At 50.8% G+C, this 22,929-nt stretch overlaps 1 protein-coding gene across 2 annotated transcripts in view; it reads right to left on the reverse strand.

Annotated features, from left to right (window-relative positions):
• The window catches only part of TPCN1 (two pore segment channel 1), a 71,467-nt gene that overhangs the window by 13,257 nt on the left and 35,281 nt on the right, over positions 1–22,929 (reverse strand). For both annotated transcript variants that reach the window (XM_045523071.2, XM_010963593.3), the window contains exons 3-15: positions 16,915–17,042; positions 11,877–12,053; positions 11,374–11,487; positions 10,416–10,546; positions 9,491–9,579; positions 7,760–7,794; positions 7,169–7,227; positions 6,773–6,872; positions 4,675–4,791; positions 4,293–4,417; positions 3,240–3,288; positions 2,662–2,725; positions 1,560–1,604 (exon numbers count right to left, since the gene is read on the reverse strand). In XM_045523071.2, the coding sequence (XP_045379027.2) occupies positions 1,560–1,604; positions 2,662–2,725; positions 3,240–3,288; positions 4,293–4,417; positions 4,675–4,791; positions 6,773–6,872; positions 7,169–7,227; positions 7,760–7,794; positions 9,491–9,579; positions 10,416–10,546; positions 11,374–11,487; positions 11,877–12,053; positions 16,915–17,042 (1,233 nt within the window). The remainder of the gene's footprint in view (positions 1–1,559; positions 1,605–2,661; positions 2,726–3,239; positions 3,289–4,292; positions 4,418–4,674; positions 4,792–6,772; positions 6,873–7,168; positions 7,228–7,759; positions 7,795–9,490; positions 9,580–10,415; positions 10,547–11,373; positions 11,488–11,876; positions 12,054–16,914; positions 17,043–22,929) is intronic.

A 22,929-nucleotide genomic window follows, 5' to 3' on the forward strand; every position in this document is an offset into this window, starting at 1 on the left:
AAGGTTGAAAAAAGTGAGTAAATTATGCTAGTTTATTTAAGACAGAGAAATATGCGTATATGCATATCCACTTATAGTTTTTCAAATAATGGAAGGATAAACCAAAATGAAAGTTACCCACTGGGAGAGGGAACAGGATGGAAATGAGACTTTCTTGAATATACTTTGGTCTGTAGATCTGACTTGGAATCATATACATATTTTACATAATTATAAAGCAAAATTAAATGTAAAAAGCAATCCCTAAAATTTTTTTTTCTTTTTTGTAGGGGGGAGTAATTAGGTTTATTTGTTTGTTTGTTTGTTTGTTTCTTTGTTTAATGGAGGTATTGGGGATTGAACCCAGGACCTTGTATATGCTGGGCATGCACGCTACCACTGAGCTGTATTCTCCCAGTTACTAAACAAATTTTTAAAAAAATACAATAAAGAAACATAAATGTGTATCTAGTTGGTGACATACCCACATGGAGGAAAACTATTCCAGTTGACCTTAAAACACAGTCATCTGAATGTATATCCCTGGAGTGGCATACAATTATATTTTTAGGGTTGTGTTGGATTGGGTTTTTTTGGAGACTCTTATGTATGGACTGGGGGATAAAGCAGTGGAGGGGCTGAATCTGTGTTGTTGGGAACCAGGACTTTAAAACTGGGTGTCTAGATGTGAAAGAATGATGAAGTTAGCTAAAAACCCTATAGTCTGGAATTCGAACTGAGAATATCAGGATAAACTCACAATATAGTTTATCTTTGAAAAAAAATAAAAACAAAAACAAAATCCTACCTCTGTCCATGGAAAGGCCTAGAAACAACAATCAACTCCAAGCAATGAGACCTCTAGTGTCTCAGATTGTGGTCTCTAAACACCATTCAAGGGAACCAGAGCTCCTTAGAAAGACTGCATCTAAATCAAGCCTCTAGATGGGTAGAAATTTCTGAATCTGTGCTGTCCATTTGCTCATCATTAGCCACGTGTGGCCATCGAGCACATGAACTGTGGCTATTGTGATGGGAACTGAATTTTTCAATTTTAGTTAGCTTAAATTTAAGTAGCCACAGGTAGCCAGTGGCTGCCACACTGGACAATATAGCTGTGGCTCTAACTACCAAATTACAGGAAATAAGCAACAGAGGAACATGCAAAAAAAAGACTGAAGGACAAACAATCCTATTTCTTCAACTGAACATTGCAAGAGGAAAAAAAACAGATGGAAGAGAAACCTAAAGATTTAAATAGACTGAAGTGACATATCAACCAACCACACTCTGTGGTTCTGGAATTTGCTTCCAAAAACTCCAGTTTTCAGAGAGCGGCTGGTGAGCTGGAGTGAGGGGACAGACGGACAAGAAAGGCAGGCCATGAGATGATAACTGTTGAAGCTGGGTGCTGGGTACGTGGACGCCCATTATAATTTCCCCGCTTTGATACACGCTTGGAATTTTCTATACTAAAAAGCCAACATCAGGATTGCCGGATTTCTCTCTTGCCCTGCCACCTTCTGGAGCAGTAAGGATCGGGAGGAAAGGTACCTCAAGCTGTGATATTTCACACTTACACATGAAGTACTGGAAAGCCTTGGACTTCACAAGGATATTAATTCCTATTTGAAGAGAAGAGATGTTCACGGTGAAATTTTCATACACAAGTACGCATTCCCCTACCACACATGTCACGCAGGTAAGCAACCAGGGTGTTTCTGCCCGGGGGTGAGTAAGGAGGCTGCTCTCAGAGGGACTCCCACACTTGTGCCCAGACCTCTGGACAGGACTGAACTGGCAACAGCCATGCTGGGGAGGGCCTGGACAACCTGGAGCCGGGACAGAGCAGAACAAAGCTTTGTTGGCCACCGCTGAGATGTTAAGTTTGCTCCTGGCCTAGACCCGGCACTGTTTATTCATCCACTTGAGTACCTATCATCCCAATGGGTGGGAAAGATGCTAAAGAATACGGAATAATAACAGCTGTGCCCAAAGCCCCAGCTGTGAGAGAAATCACAAAATAGGAGACACCATCTTAACTCTTATTCATAATGGCCTGGATGCCTGGGAGCTAACCATACCCCGAGTGGAACTTCAAAACTGGCATTAAATTCAGGGAAACCTATTAGGTACGTAATACAGGCACTCTGGTTTTAAAATTTGGAACTTTATACGATGCAAATGTCACATAAGGGATCATGTACACTAGCTCTGTATCTTGCCCCAGGAGGAAAGTCAAACTCCATTATTAGATAAAAGGCAGGTTTCAGAACAGAATATATAATGTAACCCCACTCCTGTTTTTAAAATGCACAGTAGAAAAACCATCAGCAGAAGGAAACACATGAGAAAATTAACAGTGAGTCATCTCTGGTTGGGACAGTTCCATTTTCTTCTAATTATCTGACTTTGTATCAATGTTCTTCAATGAATAAATATTTCACAAATGTTTTTTGGTTTCTTTTTTGTTGTTGTTGTTCTTGATTGCCTTCCTAGTCCAACAGTATTTCCCTGCTGAAATAATTACACTCTGTCTCTTACACACACAGACATTCACACACACACACAAACTCTGAACACACACAAACTCTGAACAAGCTCTTCAAATGCTCATCTGGGGTCTCCAGAAACCTCCATCTGTCCCCAGCTGCCGAGGTACCATATTCAGACCAACCTTACCTTTGAAGATGAAGAATGCTGTCCTGGGAAGCTCGTCAAACCAGTGCTCTCTATTTTTCTTTGCCTGGCCAGGGAACAGGGCCATGGGGCAGAAGGCATTAGGACCAGTGACCAGAACCCAGCCCTGGGGGCCAGGAAACTGCTTCCCTTCCCTGCTCTCCCAGCTAACTTGGGGAACAGTGAAAACACTCGGGGATCTAAAGAACAACGAAGCCAGCCAATGTTTGCTGAGATTTTCAACGTGCCACGCACCGGCAGTAATTTTATATAATCCTGAAAATAACTCTGTGGGTAGGGATTCTCATAATCCCATTTCCCAGGTGAGACAAGCCTTGGAAAGGTTCCATAACCTGCTTGATGTCACACAGTGACTCGTGGGGTCTAACTGAGATTCAGTGCTTAACCACGTTGCAGATGGAAGGGCCAGGGGCCACCTGTTAACCCTACAGTGCACAGCACCCAGCGGAGAGCCAAGCAGCTCAAAAGGGAAGGAACAGGACGCCTGGGTGCCTCCTGGCCTCACCCACCTCCCGTGGAGTGTCTGGCCGCCCCCTCCCTGGTCTCACAAGAGCACCCACCTTCCACTTCAAGGCGGTGACTTCGTAGATATCATAAAAGTCCTTCAGGCTACCACAGGCAACACAAAAAGGCAAAAAAGAGATCAGAACACATTCCCACTGAGCTTCAGTCCTCTCACTCGCCTGCCTGTCGTCACCTTTGAGTGGTGAGGGTGCGAGAGCAGGAGGCGGTATCTGGGGATCCCAGCTCGTCAGGGCCCAGGGGACCCGTACCTGCAGGCATCTGACTTCCTCCTTCCTCCAAGTACTATGGATACTTAATTCACTTGGTCTACACTGCCGGCTGCTGGCTTTCATCCCCCAGAGAGGCAGCCCCTGGATTAACAGCATTCTTAGACGGATGGGGACTAAGCCTCCTTCAGCAAAGGACTTAATGGAACAACTAAGGCTGACAGCTCAGACCACACGGGCCTGCTCCCTCTTGTCTCTATAGCAGGCCTGCTTCTTCTCAAATCACAAAGAAGCGTTTTGAGGGGAGGGTATGGCTCAAGGGCAGTGTGTGCCTAGCATGCACAAGGTCCTGGGTTCAATCCCCAGTACCTCCATTAAAATAAATAAGTATCTAATTACCTCCCCTCAAAACAAAATTTTAAAAAAAGAAGAAGAAAGGTTTTGGTTGTCAGCCATCAGAAGACCAAGGCTGCCCGTGGAGAGGTCAGAGGCTGTGCCCTGAGGCTGTGCCAGGGCTGTGTGTGTGTGTGTGTGTCTGTGTGTGTGTGTGTGTGTGTGTTTCATGTCACTCTGTGGATCTGCTCACATGCAACTACCCCACCTTGTTTGTGGCTTGAGGGTGAGCAGCTGGGCCAGCCCATTCCATGAGTCAATATAGTCCTTTTTTGTCAAGCAAGTGTAAATTGGATTTGGGTAAGACTTTTGTCACTTGTAAAAAGAATCTTGTTGAATAGGGTCTGCCTGTCTAAGAATCTCTGTGAAGAAAATTAAGTCTCTAAAAGCCTCTTTGCCTGCCCAAACCCCAGGGCCTTTGCACGGCCCAGCTCCCTCTTGCAAACACCTTGTCCAGCCACACTGTGCCCACCTAGCATCGGCTCTTACCTGAGCAGAGGCGTGCTGCTCTGATTCAATGCCTTGAAAGTAAGATAGCGCTCCCCGGCGCTCATCCGGGGCTTATAGAAACGCATCAGGCCTTCAAACTGCCTGTAGGAGATGCCAGCAGGCCTCTGTGGGGAAGGAAGATGGCCAGGTGGAACCCAGGAAAATGCAGAGCCCAGAATGCCCTTTCCCTTGGGGGCAGCCACACAGGCTGCCCAGCACAACCTGGATCCCAGGGCGCCCTGCTCTTTCTTGTTTTCCCAAAGGCAGGACTCCCGGTTTCTAAAGCTGCTACCCACCCACCCTCAAACATAGGGACTTCAAGGAGGCAATGGTGGGAGAGCAGGGACCAACCCACCTCCCTGGCCCAGGCCCCGCCCCCTACCCGCTGGCTGATGAGCAGGCGGTAGGCGTGCTGGATGGCGGTTCGTTTATGCAATAGCAAAGACTTGAACTTGCGTTTCTCGATGTCATTGAAGGTGTCAAACACCACGGCCAGAAGCTGTGAGTGAAAAGCAAGAGACCTGGCTCCCCCGCCTCCAGATGGCACTCTTCCAGCCACCCCAGAAGGGGTGCTCAGAAGACCCTCTCCCCTGCCCCGTGTAAGGTAGGAAGTTTGTCTCCAAGTCTCAGCAGAAGGTCATTCATTGCCCCTTGTCAGTTTCCCCTCTACAGATCTGTCAAGATATTAATTATATTTTCCCCAAGTTGTCCTTCTCTCCGCCAATGGCTTGTCCCTGGCTGGGCAGTTTTACAAGGGGAGAGAAGCAGTGAGGGGGACACGCTGGGTTCTTTGCCCGATTCAGCTCCATACGATGGCCGGGGAGGCTGTGTGTCCATCCTGTGCCCTCCCAACCTTGGAGCAGGAAGGAACATCACTGTGCTGGACGCTTCCTCCCTCACCCCTTTGTTCCCTCTCCTGGGAGGTCACCCGTCGTGCATGGCCCCAGGAATCAGGGGCAGCAGGTGGCCTGCACACAAGGGCACGTGGTTCTAGAACTGTCTAATTGCAAAGTTAGCACAGGAGCAACACAGTCCATGTCATCAGAGGGCGATGGGAGGGCAGGAGCGGAATTAGAAGGGAGCCTTTTTTGGAAACTCTTTTTCTTTCTAAAGTGTTTTGAGGGGAACTCTCTTATCCTTTCCATCCCTTCAAAATGGTCTACCATATATCCCTTTAGAGCAAGGCAGAGCCAGCAAACTTTTTCTGTAAAGGACAAGAGAGCTAATACTTTAGACTCTTCAGGCCAGATGGTCTCTGTCAAAATCACTCACCCCTGCAGCTGCAGCACGAAAACAGCCACGGGCAATATGTAAATGAGCGGGTGCGGCCATGTGCCAATAAAACTTTATTGAGAAAAAAAACACGTGGTAGGCTGGGTTTCAGCCCTGGTTGCTGACCCATGCCCTAGATTTTCATAGCTCTAAATATCTTACCAATTAAAGCAAATTAATTGCATACGATACTATTTTTATGATTCTAAACTAACAACATTGTAAGACCTGTAAGATGTACGAAGAGATACCCAACGTATTTATTTTGGGTTTGGAGGAATTAAAAAAAAAGAAAATATTTTCATTTTTAAAACTTCACATTTTTAAATTTTACAAGTCTACCCCAGAGAAAATGTTTTCCGTTTCTATACTGGGCCTGGCTGTGGTGACTGGTGTGAGAATGTGCTTCAGAACCATAAAAATAAATGCAAGACTTGATAAAGGCCTCTCGCTGACAATCCTGGCATTGATGTAGTCTTGGCACCGGCCTGATGCCCAGTTTCGGAGGCGATCTGCTGATGGCAGGAACATTCCTGGTGGCCAGCCAAGCCTCCACAAACACCTCCAAAGTTCTCCGTGGGCAGGGGGACAGAAAGGAATGTGTTCTCTACCAAATTTCCCAACGATCTGTGATAGATGGGGTGGAAATACACAAAACACTGCTTGCACGTGGGTGCAGTGAGATGGTGAGGTTAAGAGCAGGGCTCTGGGATCAGACCAGCTCATCTGGCCAGCCTGAGCTGTGCAGCTGCGGGCAAGTCGCTATCAGTCTGATCCTCAGTCTCCTCATCTATAAACTGAGAATCATAATGAGACCTCCAGGGTCTGGGAGTGAAATGATTTAACCCTCATCCGTAAGGCACTTTGCACGGTGCCTGGCTAAGGCTAGTTAAGTACCAGCTTTTATAGTTATTATATGCTTGCTGTGAGAAGGAGACAGTCACAGGGTAGCTTTGGTTTAAACCCCAGTATGATCAGCAGCGTCAGAGGCAGTACTAACCCCAGGAGGCCGCCATGGCTGGTCACCAGCTAAACTCAAGTCCCAACAGGGTATTTCCAGCCACACCATACTGGATTATGGTCTGGGACTTCCTTCCCCAGCATTCTGCCCTCGGAGGCTGATGGCCGTCCCTACCTCTCCATCCCATGGTGCCCAGCATAGTGTGGGCCGGGGCTGCTCCAGCAGAACGCAGAGCACGCTCACTCACCAGGTTCATGATGAAGTACAGCTCGATGGAGAGGTACACGATGAAGAAGACACAGGACCAGGGGTTCCGGGAGTAGGATGGCATCATCACGTCTGGGAAACTGTGTTTGCAGAGCGTTAGCCGCCGTGTGTTTGCAGAGCGTTACCCGCCGTGTGTTTGCAGAGCGTTACCCGCCAGGCCGGCGCCTGCTGGGCTCTGTCTTCTCCAAGGACATCTCTCTTTTCTGCCTTCCCAGCCCCCTCCCCTCTCCCTGACGCTCAGCTGGCCAGGCCACTCCCATCCCTCAAGGGGCCCTGAGCACCTGTCTGGGCCAAGATGTGAAATATTCTTGGCTGAAAAGAGGAGAGGACCCTGGGCACTAGCAGAGGGCAGAGCCAAAGCAGAGCCCGAACTTACTTGGCTGTGGTCAGAAGGACAAACAGACTGATGATGCTGTTCTCCAGGGTGCTGAAGTACTGCGGGGGGAAGGGGGAAAGGGGGGAAGGAGGACACATGGGCGCCAGGCCGAGGAACGGGCTGCATGCGGCGGGCCACCTCCAGAATGCCCCCTCCCAATTCCTTCCTTTTCCCAGGGGATCCCCGAAGGATGGCGGAGGAACAAGCAAACATGGGCTCCAAGGCCTCCTTCCTGAGCTCAATGCTCCTGGCAGAAGCAGACAACTGGCTCTGGGACTCCTCTCCCAGAGAATCACATGTTTGCACAGTTAGCTAGGCTCTCCTTCCACTGCTTCTCTGCCAAAATGTCCCAATGTTCCAAAGCTGATTGTGTAAACACCCTTCTCAAAGATTGGCCAGGGGAATCCCCTTGGCACTCAAGGAAGGAAATGGCTCAAATCTGGGTAACAGGGAACTTTTGGGTGCCATAAGCTATGAAGAGAAACTAGGCAGGGCATCCCGTCCTAACGGGGCAAGGAGGTCGGTCCAGCCGCCCTGTCTGAGGGGAAAGGCCTCACATAAAAGAAACAGATGAACACGTCGATTACTTACGGGGTCTGAAGGATTAGGGGAGAACAAGTAGAAACCTAGGAGAATGGTGGGAAATAGATTGAAAAGAGGGTTAGGGCAGAAGTCCTGAACCCAGATGTCCAAGGGACTGGACAAATAAACATAACTGAGTATAATGGGCCCAGGGAGAGCACAGGGAGTGGGGGACTGTGGCAGAGCGGACCGCACGCTCTGTGTATAGGAGCAGGTGCTACTGGGCACCAGGTAACTGCTGCCATGTGGGAGTGTGATCGAGTACCATCGTGTCTATTATTTAAAAAAAAGGCTGGATGTTGGGGGGGAGTATAGCTCAGTGGTAGAGCACGTGCATAGCATGCACAAGGTCCTGGGTTCAATCCCCAGTACCGCCATTTAAAAAAAAAAAAGGCTGGATCTACAGCATGGTGACTACAGTTAACAATACTGTATTGTATATTTGAAAGCTGCTAAGAGAGTAGATCTTAAAAGTTCTCATCAGAAGGAAAAAAGACTACCTACAGTGATGGATGTTAACTAACCTGATTATGGTGATTATTTTGCAATATACACGTATCAAATCACTATAGCGTAGACCTAAAACTAATACATTGTTATATGTCAATTATATGTCAATTTCTTTTTACAAAAAGAGGTTGAAAAATTTTTTTTTTTACATTTTAAGGCTAGAAATCTGTACTTTCAGGTGAAAATCAAATTTTAAAATGCTGGCTTGGCACTGTGAGACCAAACAAAACTCATCCACAGGCTGGATTTGGAACCCAGGCTGCTGGTTTGCAATCTTTGGTTTTGAGAACATGACAGTCAAGTAACAGCTCCAAAGGGACTCCGTTGCTCCCCTGCAGCCAAGGGAGGGACCAGGGTGGGGAGACCATTAATACCCTCCCTCTCAGGGCTATCCCCCTGAGTCCCTGAAATCCTGAGTTGGAAAAGGAGAAACGCTGCCCCCAGGGGAAGTCAGCCCCCTTGGAACACAAAGGAAATTCTACCGAGAGTTGGGGGGGGAGTAAGGGGGAGCCAATGGCTCAGGACATGGTTGTCATAAGGGCTAAGGGTCTCAGCACCGGTGCGGGCCTTGGAGTCTGGGTTCTCTGGTTCCGCTGTTCAGCCATCCGAGTCCTAGAGAAGGGACCGCACCCAGGCTCCCCAGCCATGTTTTAAGATCTGTGCAGCCTAAGCCCCGTGTCTGGATGTGGGTGTCGCATCAGTACTTGATCTTATCTGAAGTGGCAAGGCCTCCTCAGAGTTTGAGAGGCCCTTTACAACTTGCTTTTACATCTAATGGAGCCGAAGTGTGCAGACTCTAATGTCCAAGGCACATGCTGCAAAGAAACTCTCCCGCCTGTGTGTCAGGAAACATATGAGACTGTTCGCTGCAGCACGATCTGTGATAGTGAAAAGTGCCCCCCAACAGAAGCACGGAGAAACAAATGTGCTATACTCACAGGCCGGATCACGACATTCTAGTGAAAATGAATGACCTACCCCCACATGCATCAACACAATAAAGGACAGGGGTACCCCTGGGAGCAGAGGGGAATTGAGACCATGAAAGGTTACGAAGACAGCTTCTGTTTTGTTTCTTTTATTGCATTTCTTAAGTTGGAATCCACGGGTGTTTCCATCATTTCAAAAACCTTTCTGAATTTCGAAAGCTGTCAAAGCGCATTTTTCTTCAACTGTGAGCTTGCTTTTGGGGAGTGCCTGGGTCCCGGGGGACGTGCAGGGGAAACTCACCGAGGATGGCGAAAATGATCATGAAGAAGAGCAGCAGGAGGAGGATGTCCATGAAGGGCGGCAGGGACTGGAAGATCTGGCGCAGGTTGCTGGGGAGAAAGAAAGATGGGGCCCAGGAGGGGTGAGGCGCAGCCTGGGGCGGGCTGGGGCCGGGGGCTGCTGTCTGGAACTCCTCAGTGGGATATGTGCTTGTTGAGATGTGGAAATGGAGCTCCTGATCCCAGGACACTAAATCCCATCGCCACCTGGCTTGTGACACCATGAGCGACTCCCTAGGACTTCCACTCACTGGGTGACGGGGAAGACCCAGGGCAGGAGCAACTCCTTACAGAGCCCAAGCAGGCCAGTGCCCTGCAGGAGATGGAGACAAGTAGGAGAAGGCCAAGGGCATGGCCTCTGGCGCCAAGGTCAGCCTGCACAGGATGTGGGATGCGGGAAGACATTTCAGAGCCACCCAGTCCTAGGACACTTGTTTCTGGCTTCAAGGACAGGCACAAAGAGTGAACCACTAGCCCACTCTCATCAACAGTACCCCAGCCAAGGAGTTTTCCAGATGGATTCTCAAAACTCAGTTTGCCTCTAGGCTAACGGTCTGGTTTGAGTTCAGCCCCCCAGTCTCCGGGACATGTCGGGACAGCCCGCCGTGTCACGTGGACTTGGTGGAGTTGTCTGCTTTAAGCTGCGGCAGATACTGCGCCCAGAGTGAGGACCAGCCCCGGAGAAGCACAGGTAGTCAGGAGAACCGAACCGCACCGGGAACAGCACCTTCCTCTCTGTGCGGGTCAACGGGCAGAGGGAAGTGAGCGCACTTCTATGCCGCAAAGTGCAGGAGTGATCTTATCGCTCCGTGACTCACTGGCTCCTGCTCCACTGGCCCAGAGGTCACGATAGCGACCGTCGGGGCAGCTCCTCCCTCAGGCCTTACCGCCGGACGCCACCGCAGTACCGACAGTCCACCAGGAAGATGCAGCGCAGCGCCCGGGTCACCCGCACGTGGGACGTCTGCCGTACCAACACCACGATGGCCTCGATGAACTGCACCACCAGCACGGAGGTCTGGGGGCGGACAGGCACGGCGCACCGTCAGCTCCTCCCACCAGCCCTGTGCCACACACCCTGAACAGAGGGGTTGGCTGGACACTGCCCACTCAGCCTGGAGACCGGAGAGGCCCCGCCTTCCATCAGGCTCTCTCTCTTACCTCCCCCAACATCAAAGCAGGCCCCCAGGGAGAAGGCTTCCGGCTGCTGGCACAGATGTGTGGTCCCAGGAGAATGAGCCCCAGGGCAATGCTCCCAGCAGCTCACAGATGGTATTCACCGAGCAAAAGTGCCACTCCCCCAGCCACATCCACCCACCCTCTGCTGCCGTGAGGGCCCCTCGCGTCTGCAGCACATCCTGATCTCCAATTCCTCGGACACCTTCTCCAGGATCAGCGTGCAGACTTTTTATGTTGCCAAGAGCCACCCTGACACATCTCTACCTACGCCTCTTTCTGCTGCACAGAGAGAAGGTGTCCAACATGGTACTGATCAGCGTAGGCGTCGAGGCCACGCTGACCTGACTTTGAGTCCCACCTCTCTGGGATTTGGATCCCATCCCCTTCCGACCAGCTGGATATAAACTAGGACTAACAATACATTTCCCGCAAAGGTCATCGTGCCAGTGCTTGGTGTGCATTCAAGACCGAATCACATTTGCTACCATTAGCATCGCTGTGACACCTGGAGCAAGGTCGTGGCAAGGCTGGAGGCAGGGTGAGGACAGGGACCCGAGGTCACACTTCTGAGCACAGGACTGGGCCCATGGGGGATTTGGAAATGAAATGAAGGTACAGGCTTGAAGATGAAATGGGAGAAATGCTGTAAGGAGATGGACACGTCACCTTGACCATGGTCCGTTTGTGCCGGATGAAGGTGTGCAGGCCCAGCCACCGCAACTTCATGCAGAGTTCAAACACGACCACCATCAGGGCGAACAGCTCCAGGGTCGCGTGGACCTGCAACCGATGGGTGTAAAGGAGGCGTGGCATCATCGGTCCCTCTCCTCCCCTGGTGGCCAGCACACCCCCTGCCTTTTCCTCTGAGGCTGGAGATGGTGAGCAGGGCTGCTAATCAGGTGCGCTGCCCACCAGGAGCCAAGCTGTGGCCGCTGGTCCTGAGTGAGGCAATCAGACGGCGCCCCTCCCTGGAATTTACAACAGAGGGACTAGGGAAGGTGCCTTCACTCGGGCGGGGACCCCAGGCAAGACTTTTAAACAGCTGCTCCCGGGGCCTCCCTGTCTGAAATCTGTTTGGGGTCTGCCCTTCCAGACCCTTCCGGTTCCCCTTCAGGTGTGAGTTACTTTGCCCCCCGAGAGCCGTGGCACCCAGCCAGCCGGACACTCACGTAGATGCCCAGCCGGAGCGCGGGGACGGCGGGGGCCTCGCACAGGGAGAGCAGCAGCAGGAGCAGGGCCGCAGACAGCTCCATCAGGTAGAAGAGGTGGTTGTGTGCAAAGAGGTAGGCCGCCAGCGCTTTGGCATCCTTGGGGTGGGTGAAGAACTTGTCATTGTTCTCACCTTCCTGCAAGAGCAAGAGCCGTGTGGGCGAGTGAGCCTCCAGACGGCGGGGCGCCGGGGATGCGCCGGGGATGCGCCGTGGGCGGGGAGAGGAGGAGGGCCCCCGGCAGATGAGAGAAGACTCTGGCAGGAGACGGGACATGACGGAAAATCGGACATGTCATCCTCACAGAACCGCACCCCGATCAAGTCTCACCCTTGCCTGCAGACGGGGCTTCGGTGACTTGCTTCTTCCCAAAGCTACTTGGAGGAATCAAAGAATAAAAAGTCCAAGAGATTGAAGAGATGCAGGCACATCTGGTCCCCTCTGAGGTCACATCCTCACCCTCAGGCATGCCTGTGGGAGGTAAGCGCTCGGGGTCTGGGGCAAAGGAACAAGAGCTGGGAGCTGGCTCCCCTCTCCTCCCTGGGAAACACGGAGCACGCGCCGTCACCGTCACACCATCGACGGGATGACATGCACTCACTCCCAGGGCTCCTGCAAGACACTTCGGACGGCTCTCCATGGATGTCACCTCTTGGTACTACTTTACATTCTAGTAACTTTGAGAGAAAAAGAAGCTTGAGGGCATCTTTATTATACTCCTGCTTAACTCAGTTTCCCCATCCCACTTTCCACCTAGTTTCAGAACCCCTGCAAAATGCCAGGCCTTGCCCTTAATGCCTTCACCCCAAGAGTAACAAGACAGTGGCTGAGCTCTGCCGTGTGCCATACAGATCACTGCCCTCAACACTCCTTTTACTCTCGACAACTTCCCTGGGGCATCTATTACCCAATTTGACAGTGATGCGAAGCTTGAGGCACTGGGAGCTACAGTAGCACCTGAGCTCAGAGCCAGGTGGCCTGACTCCAGCCCCCTGCTCTATTCTCAGCCTCCGGCGGATGATGGAGAAAACACATGGCAGATCCCAGGAACGGCCCACTTGGGAATACAACCCTACGGTCCCTGTCAGATCAGCCTTCTTGGGGAGGTGGGGGGGGGGCCTTCACTGCCTCCCTGGGGCTGGAGGGCACAGGGATCCCACCTCATCAGCTTTGTCACATTGGTACCCCATCCAGCAGCCAACACGCAGCGAGTACTTACTTGGCCAAAGCTTCACATGAGTCACCTTGCTTCAGTGCGTCTCCCCTTCCCTGCCCCCACTCCCTCCCAACCTGGAGGAGACATGTTTGGTTGTCACACACAGCAGAGGAGGGGGTTGCTGCTGGCATCTAGTGAGTAAATTCCAGGGATGTTTCAAAACCTCCTAAAATGCACGGGGCAGCCCCTCACGACAAAGAACTGCCCAGGCCCCAAATGTCCATGATGCTGAGTTGGGACAGCCTGTCTCATTCACTCCCAGCACAAACTCTCAGAATACAGACTCCAGAACGGACGCCCAGAGCCCTTCTGAAAGCATTCCGGCTGTCCTGGAATGCAGTCAGACCTTCAACTATTCCAGCTATTCGACTCTTCTGGGACGAGGCCACACTCAGCCATCCTCACCAACCCTGATTCCGGGGAAGGCAAAACTAGCACATGCCAGTGAGTCCTGCAGAGTTTGCAAAGCCAGGCTAATGGGGAGGAGTGTCTCTGGCCGGTGGGCTCCAGTGCCAACCCGAGGTGGGAAGGCAAGAGATATTGTCGACCCCTCAACTGGTACGGTGCCTGGTGCACACAGTAGGTGTTTAATAGATATCTGGTAGGATGAAGCACTCCTGCAGGAGATCATTCTCCAGGCCCCTGCCCACCCCCAGGACCGTCCAGTAGCTGGAGGCGGGGTGCTGTGACTTGGCTATGGTTTGCAGGGGGACGTCAAACAAGTCACTTCCCTGAAGCTGGATACATCACTACCCTCATTATCAAAAAGTAAAGATGAACCACAGACTCAACAGGACACCCCCAACAAAGGGAACAAACATCCTGGCAGCCAAACGGAGGGCAAGCTGGACAAGCCTGACTCACAGCCTTGTGATCTGTGCCGGGCTGTGGTTGTCACCACCACCACCATGGCCACGGGGGACACATGTGGTGGCCTGGGAAGCTTCCTGTTTGGATGATTGAAAAGTGCAACTCTGGAGTAACTTCTTCCAACAAGTAGCCAGGATTGAAGGTCTGGCCAGAGGAAACCACTGACGTGGGAGCCTCAGAGTTGACCTCTGGGACTTGGAATGGCCACAGAGGAGATGGGGGACGAGGACTCCCCCAGCAAGGACGGAGTGAGATATTACCAGTGTCACTGGATTCTGACCCAGATCCTAGGGAGAGTACTGGCCTTTGTTTCTCAGCTGCTGATCGTGGACTAGATTAGGAAAAACGAGAAGGCAGGCCAGTTGTACGTGACTTCCAGGCCTCTGCTCTCTGCTCCCAGGGACAGAAGTCCACACAGAAAACTGGGCCTGTCTGGGAGGCGACAGGACCGCTGAGCACACGGCTCCTGAGTGAGGGTGAGTTAGTTAACAGGTGAAATTCGGAAAGAGAGGAAACCGCGGGCACCAGACAGCCTCAAAGCAGTGAGGGGCCAGTTACCCCAGCACACCAACGGCCTGGTGCAGGGGCCACCCTGCAGCGCCCCTGCAAGCATGAGAAGGATTACTGGACACCAACTAAACCCATCCTCCAGAAACAGCCACGAACTGCAGTCCACAGGGATCCAAGTTTTGCTTCTATTTTTTTTTTAATGGATGCATCTTTGGTAAAAGAATTCAAATTATACACAGAACTATAAGGTAGTTAAAAGTTCCATCGGCCAAATATAATCATCTTTAATATTTATGTAAATAACTTTCCAGATGTAAATGAGTATCTGAGCATACATACAGAAACACACAGATATGCATTACATACAATTATAATTGTATATAAAAATGATCATACGACACCTTCTGTTCTGTAACTAACCTCTTTTCCCACCAAGGCATGACCCATTTTCAAGTGACTACGTGGGATCAGGTACAGAAATGAGGGAACAACATGTAGAAGAAAGAACATCAGTTGGAGGCTGGATGGATACGGTTTAAATCCAAGCTTGGCAATTTACTAGCTGGATGGCTTTGGAACTTCAGGCGTAAGAATTGGGAGGTGATCAAACTGTCTGGGAGGGTTGTTAGAAAGATCAGCAAGTGTCCACTTAAAGTTAGATTTTTTTTTTTGTATATAGATTCATTTGTATTATTTTGCAGATTCCATGTGTAAGTCATACCATATGATATTTGTCTTTGTCTGACTTACTTCACTTAGTATATCTCTAGGTCCATCCATGTTGCCACAAATGGCAATATTTCATTCTTTTTTACAGCTGAGTAATATTCCATTGTGTGTGTGTATGTGTGTGTGTATATACACACACACATATATATGCACATACATACATATATGTACACACACCACATCACCTCAAGCCAATTATCTGTTGATGGGCACTTGGGTTGTGTCCATGTCTCGGCTACTATAAATAGTGCTGCTATGAACATGGGTGCACGTATCTTTTCAAATTAGAGTTTTCCTCTTTTCCGGATACATGCCCAGGAGTGGGATTGCTGGGTCACATAGTAGCTCTATGTTTAGTTTTTTAAGGAAACTCTCTACTATTTTCCATAGTGGTTGCACCAATTTACATCCCCACCAACAGTGTAGGAGGGTTCCCTTTTCTCCATACCGTCTCCAGCATTTATGATTTGTAGACTTTGTGATGATGGCCATGTTTATTACTAACGCTCTCACCTGCCTAAGGAAAGAAGGAACGGTCAAGCTATTCTAATTCCCCCCCACCCCCTCTTATTTAGCATCTATTCAAGGTGCTAAAGCACCTGGAGAAGATGACAGTGCATAGGATTATCCTGGGTGACCCTGCCATCGCAACAGGCATGTCCGAGCTGGCGAAAATTTCCCCAAAACATTTCTATTGCCTTAACCTGAAGCAAAACAAGTTTCTTGAGGAGTACAGCTATCTGTGATGCTGCATAAAACGTGAGACACTTACAGACACCTGAGCAATTACCAAATAAGTATCTGAATTTAACTAAGTCTTCTTTAAAAATAGGAAAGCAAATACGTACAAGGGAGAGCTGCTTCAAAGAAAAAAAAAATTAGGGGAAAATGACCATTCAAATGGATTTAAGTAAAATTCCATTTTTCCTTACTCAATGCACAGCAGAAGCTGAAATCTTATAATGACAAAAATGGCAAGATTAAGGTAAAAACTGCCAGGCAGTTAACAGGCCATACCCTCTTCGGAAACTATTCGATACTATATACCAGGGGCCCTAAAAATGTGGATTCCTTCTACCCAGTAATTCCACTTCTTGGATCTTTCCTAATAAAATAATCCTAGATATTAAAGAGAGAAATAACTGTAGACAGAGATTGTCCTCAGATTAAGATTTATAATCGGGAAATGCATAAAAAGGGAAATACATAATAAATAAGGGAAATATAAAAAGAGAAGATCTCCAACCTTATCAGGAAAGTATAGTAAATTAGGATGCATTTACCAGATATAAAGTCTTTAAAATTTATAATAATGTGAGAAAAAAGCTGATGCTACATGCTATGAAAAAAAAAAAGAAGCAGGCTGTACAAATGTAGATCCCACTGGACTTTTAAATTCTTTTAGAAAACATATGAAACCTACATATAGTCTCAAATATGGTTGACAGTGACTGCCTTAGGTGTTTTTTTTTCATATCCCTTTTGTACCTAAACTTATTGTAATAAGCATGTATTATTTTTATTTGAAAGTATCATTTTTATTTTTTAAAAAGCATAAAGTAATAATAACCATGAAAGCCAGAACTGAATTTCCAGGCATCCAATAGAGCCCCAACCACCCTCCTCCACCAACAGGTGCCAAGAACGGCCAGGTCCTGGCCGGGAGCTACTCACCTGGAGGTAGATTGCTGCCTCTTGATAATTCATCTCCCAGTTGTGGCCGGTGGGACTGGAGGGAGGACTCTCGCCCCCTGAGCTCAGACTGGGGACCTGGGAGTCAGGGATGTCATATTTGCCTCCATCTGCATTGCAAGAGGAGATTCACTTAAAATCAGGCTTAAGAGAATAAAAACACGGTTCACCGGAACAAAAGGCTGGCAGTCGCCGCGTCTGCTCACATATACATCCTATTACCTCCAAGTCAACACTCAATCCTATGTACTAACGACAGTAAGAATTAGGATGGCTAGTTCAAAATGTTTTCCTTTCTCTTATTAAGTGAAAAAAGCAAGTACAAAAAAAAACATATAGTATGCTAACTTTCGTGTAAAAAAGGGGAAGAAATAAGAAAACATACAGGTATCTATTTAACAAAAGAAACGGGAAGAATAAATTAGAACTGAATGAAATTGGTTACCTACAAGGGATGTGGGGAGAAAAGAGTGGAAGTCCCTCAAAGGGAGTGATCTTTTTGGTTACTTTCGACTTGGGAAGCATGTTAATAGTCTACCTTGTCAAAAAATAAAAATAATTGGATTTGTTCCCTGGTGCGGGGTCATCTGTGGGTTTTCCCTGCTGACACACATGCCCTCTTCTTCCAGTAACACAGCCCCCCTGCCTTTGAAGAACATCCTAGCCCTGCTTTCTGTCCAGAGTGTTTGGCTCTGGTCGACTCCATCCCTGGCTCCTGGGCAGGTGATCTGGTGCAGTGAGACTCCCTCACCCCGCCCCTGGACAGGCACTGGTTCAGGCAGCGGTGCTGAGGACTGTGGCCAGTGAGGACCGAACTGGGAACTCTCCCGGGACCAGTGAGAAAGGAGGGGTTCTTTCCCTGTTGCTGCTGGCGGCTGCCTCTGCCACCACATGGGGAAAGCCTGCCTGAGTTACACCCCTAGATCAAGCCGTGCCTGAAATCTACCTCGTGGCATTTCCAAAATCTGAGCCACAAAGATCCTTTGTTACTTTAGCTTGTTTGAGTTGGGTCTGTCACAACACTCAAGTGTCTCCACTGATTCAGGGTAACCAATGGCACCGAGAAATGACTCACGGCTTGTTAATGTACTGGGAGAAGAATCTGGGATGAGAATCTGGTTCTCATAATCCACACTCTGAATGCCCCACCTATAGGAGATAAAGAATCAAATGTCTGGATAACGAGTTATGCAAAGGTCGCAGGGACTAAATGTATAAAGCTCACAACCAAAGGGGAAACGGAAGGAAACTGGCAGGATTCACAGGGCGATTGGGTCACATCTGGTCCTTCTGACCTTGAACTGCTAAGCAAGGGCAGACAGGTCTGCACATCTGCAAAGCTCTTCTCTACCCATTTTTAAAAGTACTTTTATTGAGGTCTATATGACACACAATAAACTGCACATATTTAAAGCAGTCAAGTTGATGGGTGTTGACATGCATACACACTTGTGAAACAGTTGCTCCAAACCAGACTGGTGAGATCCTAATTGGTAACCTGCATGCCTATCAAGAATTAGAAGGGGGACAAGGTGGTCCCAAAAGGGTTAAAAATATAGCAGTGGTTCCATCCTAAAATGGACTAACATTTAGGATGCAGGACATCTGGCTGCCGCCGGCATTTGGTTAAGTCCGGTCCTCCTCCACCCACTGCTAACCTTTCCCAAATCTGATCCCAGCGCCCATTTCTGAAAGAACTAAGCCCCAGGCGGAGACAGGAGAAGGTCAAACCACTTTCCTTGACCTGCTCACGTGGCCCAGGGAAGCGTGAGCCGAAACGTGACTCCCAAGTAGGAGAAAATACAGCCAGGCAACTGGGGGGGGGGGGGGCTGCTGGGATCTCCTGCGCATGCGCCCTGTCCTCCACGACCTTCACACAGCCGGCAGCGCCGGCGCCCAGGACTTGGCAGCCCCAGGTAGAATGAGGAACAGTGCCGGTGCAGGGTGGGTGGCGACATGCTGGCACAGATGGCGGCGGGGATTAGCGCTGCCTTCCCAGCCCCCGCTAGACATAAACATCTGTGTGAGCCCCTGCCTTAGAGACCCCCTGTGTGAGTCCTCCCAGCTCTTCCTCTCACGTGGCTGGGGAGAGAGGTCCTCAGCAAATGGATCCAGCTTCTACATCCCGCCTCGGGGAGCTCTCTCAGCCCACCCTGGCGGGGAGAAGGCGCATGGCCCTCCTCAACTCCCCGCCTCTGCCCCCACCACTTACATCACCCACTGCTGTGACAGGGGTGAGGCGGCATGGGACTGCAGGGTCCCGCGCTACGAGCCAGTCCTTGCCACCTCCGCCTCACTCACACTCACACGATGGGTTTTGCCTGCGAGGCAGTGGGGCTTCCCTGTGTGGGTTCTGGAGGGCTCTTTGCTGTTCGTCTTAGAAACAATGAGTGTCAGGTCTGGAACGGGTCGTAGACACCACTTAATTTAATGCTCTTCTCTTAGAGACGGGAAACCAAGGCCAGGGTGGGGATGTGTGTCTGTGTACCCGAGCGGATCAGTCAGACAGCCAGGTGTAGCACCCCAGCCTCCGGGCTCTCCGTCTGGAGTTCTCCCCACCACAAACGCTGGTCACTCATCTCTCACTAGAGTAACGTGGACGGTGGCTCCACCACCCTCTGTCCGCACCCGGTAACCACTGGCACGTAGCTGTGAGACAAATCAGAGAATCAGTGTCTGGACCTTGCACAGACTCCCACTCCCAATGGTCGGAGCTCTTGGGATGTGCCATGAGGGTCCCAAGTGATTGGTGGACAGGCAGAAGGGCTTGACGGGGAGGGTGGCCAGGAGAATATTTTCCTTGACCTACAAGTGCTGAACGAACAGCCAGACCGGCAGAGGATCCTGGGCAGGAGGGTCCTCAGGGAGGCAGGAGGCTCAGCCCCACAAGTCCCCCTGCATTAATTACGCTGAACGACCCCCCAGATACTGGCTGCGTGTGGCCCGTAAGCTCTCACCCTCACCTGCTCAGCCACGGCCACGGCCACGGCCGAGCCACCTCTCCACTGGACGGCACAGTCCCTTCCACTGATCTGGCTCCCTACTCACTGTCCTGCCCCTCTGTGATCTATCCTCCATGCCAGTCAGAGAAATCCTGTGTTATGTGTGTGTTTTAAGTAAACTTTCAGCTTAGTATAACAATAATCCTTAGGGGAAAAAAAAAACCTAAGCCAGGTGGTGTCCGTCCTCTGCCCCAAATATGCCGTGGCCTCTGGCTCCTGAGAACGCTCTTTAGTCCTCCTCAGGATGACAAGGTCCTACGAAACCCAGTCTGAGACCTCTCTGCTGTCATCTCTCCACACTCGCCCCTCGCTCCAGCCACACTGGCCCCCTTGTCATCCCGGGACAGGCCTGGAACATTCCACCAAGGGCCTGTGCCCTTCCCTGGATCTTTGAAAGGCTGGCCCCCTCACATCTGTTGGGGGTCCACCCAAAGGTCATCTTCTCAGAGGCTGCCTTTGGCTTCCCTGTCACACCCCCACCCCCTGTCTCCCTCACACAGCTCTGTGCCTCCCCTGGGGTTGTATCATCGCCTGGCAGGGCACTGGTTTACCTGTGGGCCTGTCTAGTGCCGGTTTCCCCACCTAGATGTCAGCTCTGTGAGGTCAGGGACTTTCGTCTTGGTCCCTGGTTGTCCCCACAGCCCAGAACACTGTTAGGCACGATGCACAAGAGCTTAACAAACATATCCCAATGGAAGCCGCCTGAAGATTCCAGAAGCACACCCCCGTGGAGGGCAGACTCCATCCGGGGCCCAGTGGGGAGTGCCCGCGGGTGCTAAGAAAAGGTGTGACATGACCTCTCTGTTTTCCAAAGATCATTCTTATAATATGGGTTTGCTGAAGAGGGTCTATTTTGTGTAAGAGTAATTCGGGGCAGAACCTTGAAAAAGAAAAGGGGGAACAGGGCTCAAAGAGCTGAGGGGAAAGAATGGAGAATTCACCCCTCCAGGGAAGACTTTGTTCAGCACATATGACCAGTCAACCTTAAACACTTGCTCAGAACACAGAATTTGGCTTGCTTTCCAGGTCCCAAAAGGCAAAGTCTGATAGCTTGTTTGTGGCTGTGACTCGGGGAGAGGGCTGAAAGGCCCTCGATGACAAGGATGCTGTGGGGCTTTTCAAGGAAGCCACAGGTGATTTCCAAGATTTCTCTCCCTCCCCAACTTCCTAGCAGGGCAGCACATTTAGGGATTATGGGAAAGGCACGAATGGAAGGCAGGGGCCATGGCCCTGCAGCCAAGACACAAAGAGGTGGGGCTGGGGCGCCGCGTGGGCCTGATTCCTATTCCCTGCCCCTGTTCCCTACTTCGCACTTCCTGGGTTGGAGAAGTGGCCAAAGAGGTGATGGAAACGCTCCAACTCCCAAGTGCTTTATTGTCAAGTATAAGGATGCCCAAAAGCTTGGCAGCCTCCCAAAGGGAAAGGATTAGGGTAAAAGAGGAAGGTTGGTGGTGGCTGGGGCAGGTGGGGACAAGGGAGCTGGTCAGAGGTGAGACAGACTGTAGGCCTGTAGTTCAGATGGGGTGGTGTCCGGAGGCACAAGGCCCTGCTTGCTGGGGCACTGACCCGAGGGGGCTTCCCCAGAAGGAACTCTCTCAAAGCAGGAAGTGAGGCTGTGCAGGAACTCCCGGGTCCCCTGACTAGTCACCACTGGGAGTGAGGTCCCAGGGGATGGTCTGTGCTCATGTCACCACTGAGGCCCACGCACCATGCCCGCTGGGTCTGCTTCAGGTCATGCCTGGGGAGCCTCAGACCCCAGTGGCTCTTAGCACCCACCTTCCCCGGTCACCTGGGGCCCTGCCCTGGCCTGCTCCTAGCCACCTGGGCCAAACGTGCACTTCCTGGGAGGAACAGTGGCCCCCAGGTCTCTAAGTAAATGACTGATGCTTGCATCTTTCGGGGCACCCGCTGCACAGGGAGTCCTGGACAACCAGGCGGTCGGGAGGGCTCTCACACAACACCCTGGGTGCCCCCCTTCCTGTGACTGGGGCCCTGGCCTCACACCGGTGATTATTACAGACTGCATAAGAATCAACATATTTGACCTCCAACTTTAGCACCAACTTTGGCACCATACTTGCCCAGAGCAGGGCAGCTGCTTCTAGCCAAGCTGAAGAGGCAAGGTCAAGGCATACCGCAAGGGCCCAGCTGGAGATGGGATGACATCACCACGGGGCTGTCGGGGAGCCAGCCCTCCACTGCCTCCTCCAGGAAGATGATGGCTGGCCCTCGCCTCTGCATTTCCGCCTTTCCTGGGAGGCAGCTGGCCCGGAAACAGGGAAGAAGCGGTAAAAAAGATACACGGCCGCCCAGGAGGGTGGGAGCAGCAGTCTTCCTGGTTCCCACAGCAATCCAGCCTCTTGGCTCGCAGGAGGTTTTAAAAGGGCCAGAGGAAGCTGACCAGGAACATTCTTGGCAACCAGGAAGATCCCATTCTGCACCTCTGGGGAAAGTCCCCTGAAGGGAAACACTTTGTTCTGCACTTCTGGTGCCCCGGGCAGAGAGCTCTCCTGTGAAACCAGTCTGCAGCCTTCTCAGGCCTGCCGATCTTAGCCACTAAAGACTCATGCAACACCCACTCCTTAACTACCCTCCTTGCGTCCTGGCAGCCAGCCCAGGGAGGTGAGCATCAAATCACTCTCAGAAGGAGGAGAAGGAACTGAAAGAAACTGCTGAACTGACAGGCGTCCGAAGACAAAACAAGAACAAAAAGCTCTGCCTGCAAGGAGGAGAGAAGTTCTGCACGCAGAGGACAGCCAGACAAACTGGGATGACCTGTTTGCACAGATGGTAACGCTTCTTCCACGCTGATGTAACAGGGCCCAGACGCTCCCTGCAAAACAGCTGGCTGCTTTGCATGCAGCCTCTGAAACGACCCTGCGGGGAATCCAAGGTTTCCGTTCGCTGGAGCACAGCGGGCAGCAGCATCCTGGTGGCGCTGGGTAAATAGAAACAGTTTCCATATGCCGGCTATAAAGCTGCGCCCGGGGAGGAG

This window comes from Camelus bactrianus, chromosome 32, assembly GCF_048773025.1.
Source record: "Camelus bactrianus isolate YW-2024 breed Bactrian camel chromosome 32, ASM4877302v1, whole genome shotgun sequence".
NCBI classification, from domain to species: Eukaryota; Metazoa; Chordata; class Mammalia; order Artiodactyla; family Camelidae; genus Camelus; species Camelus bactrianus.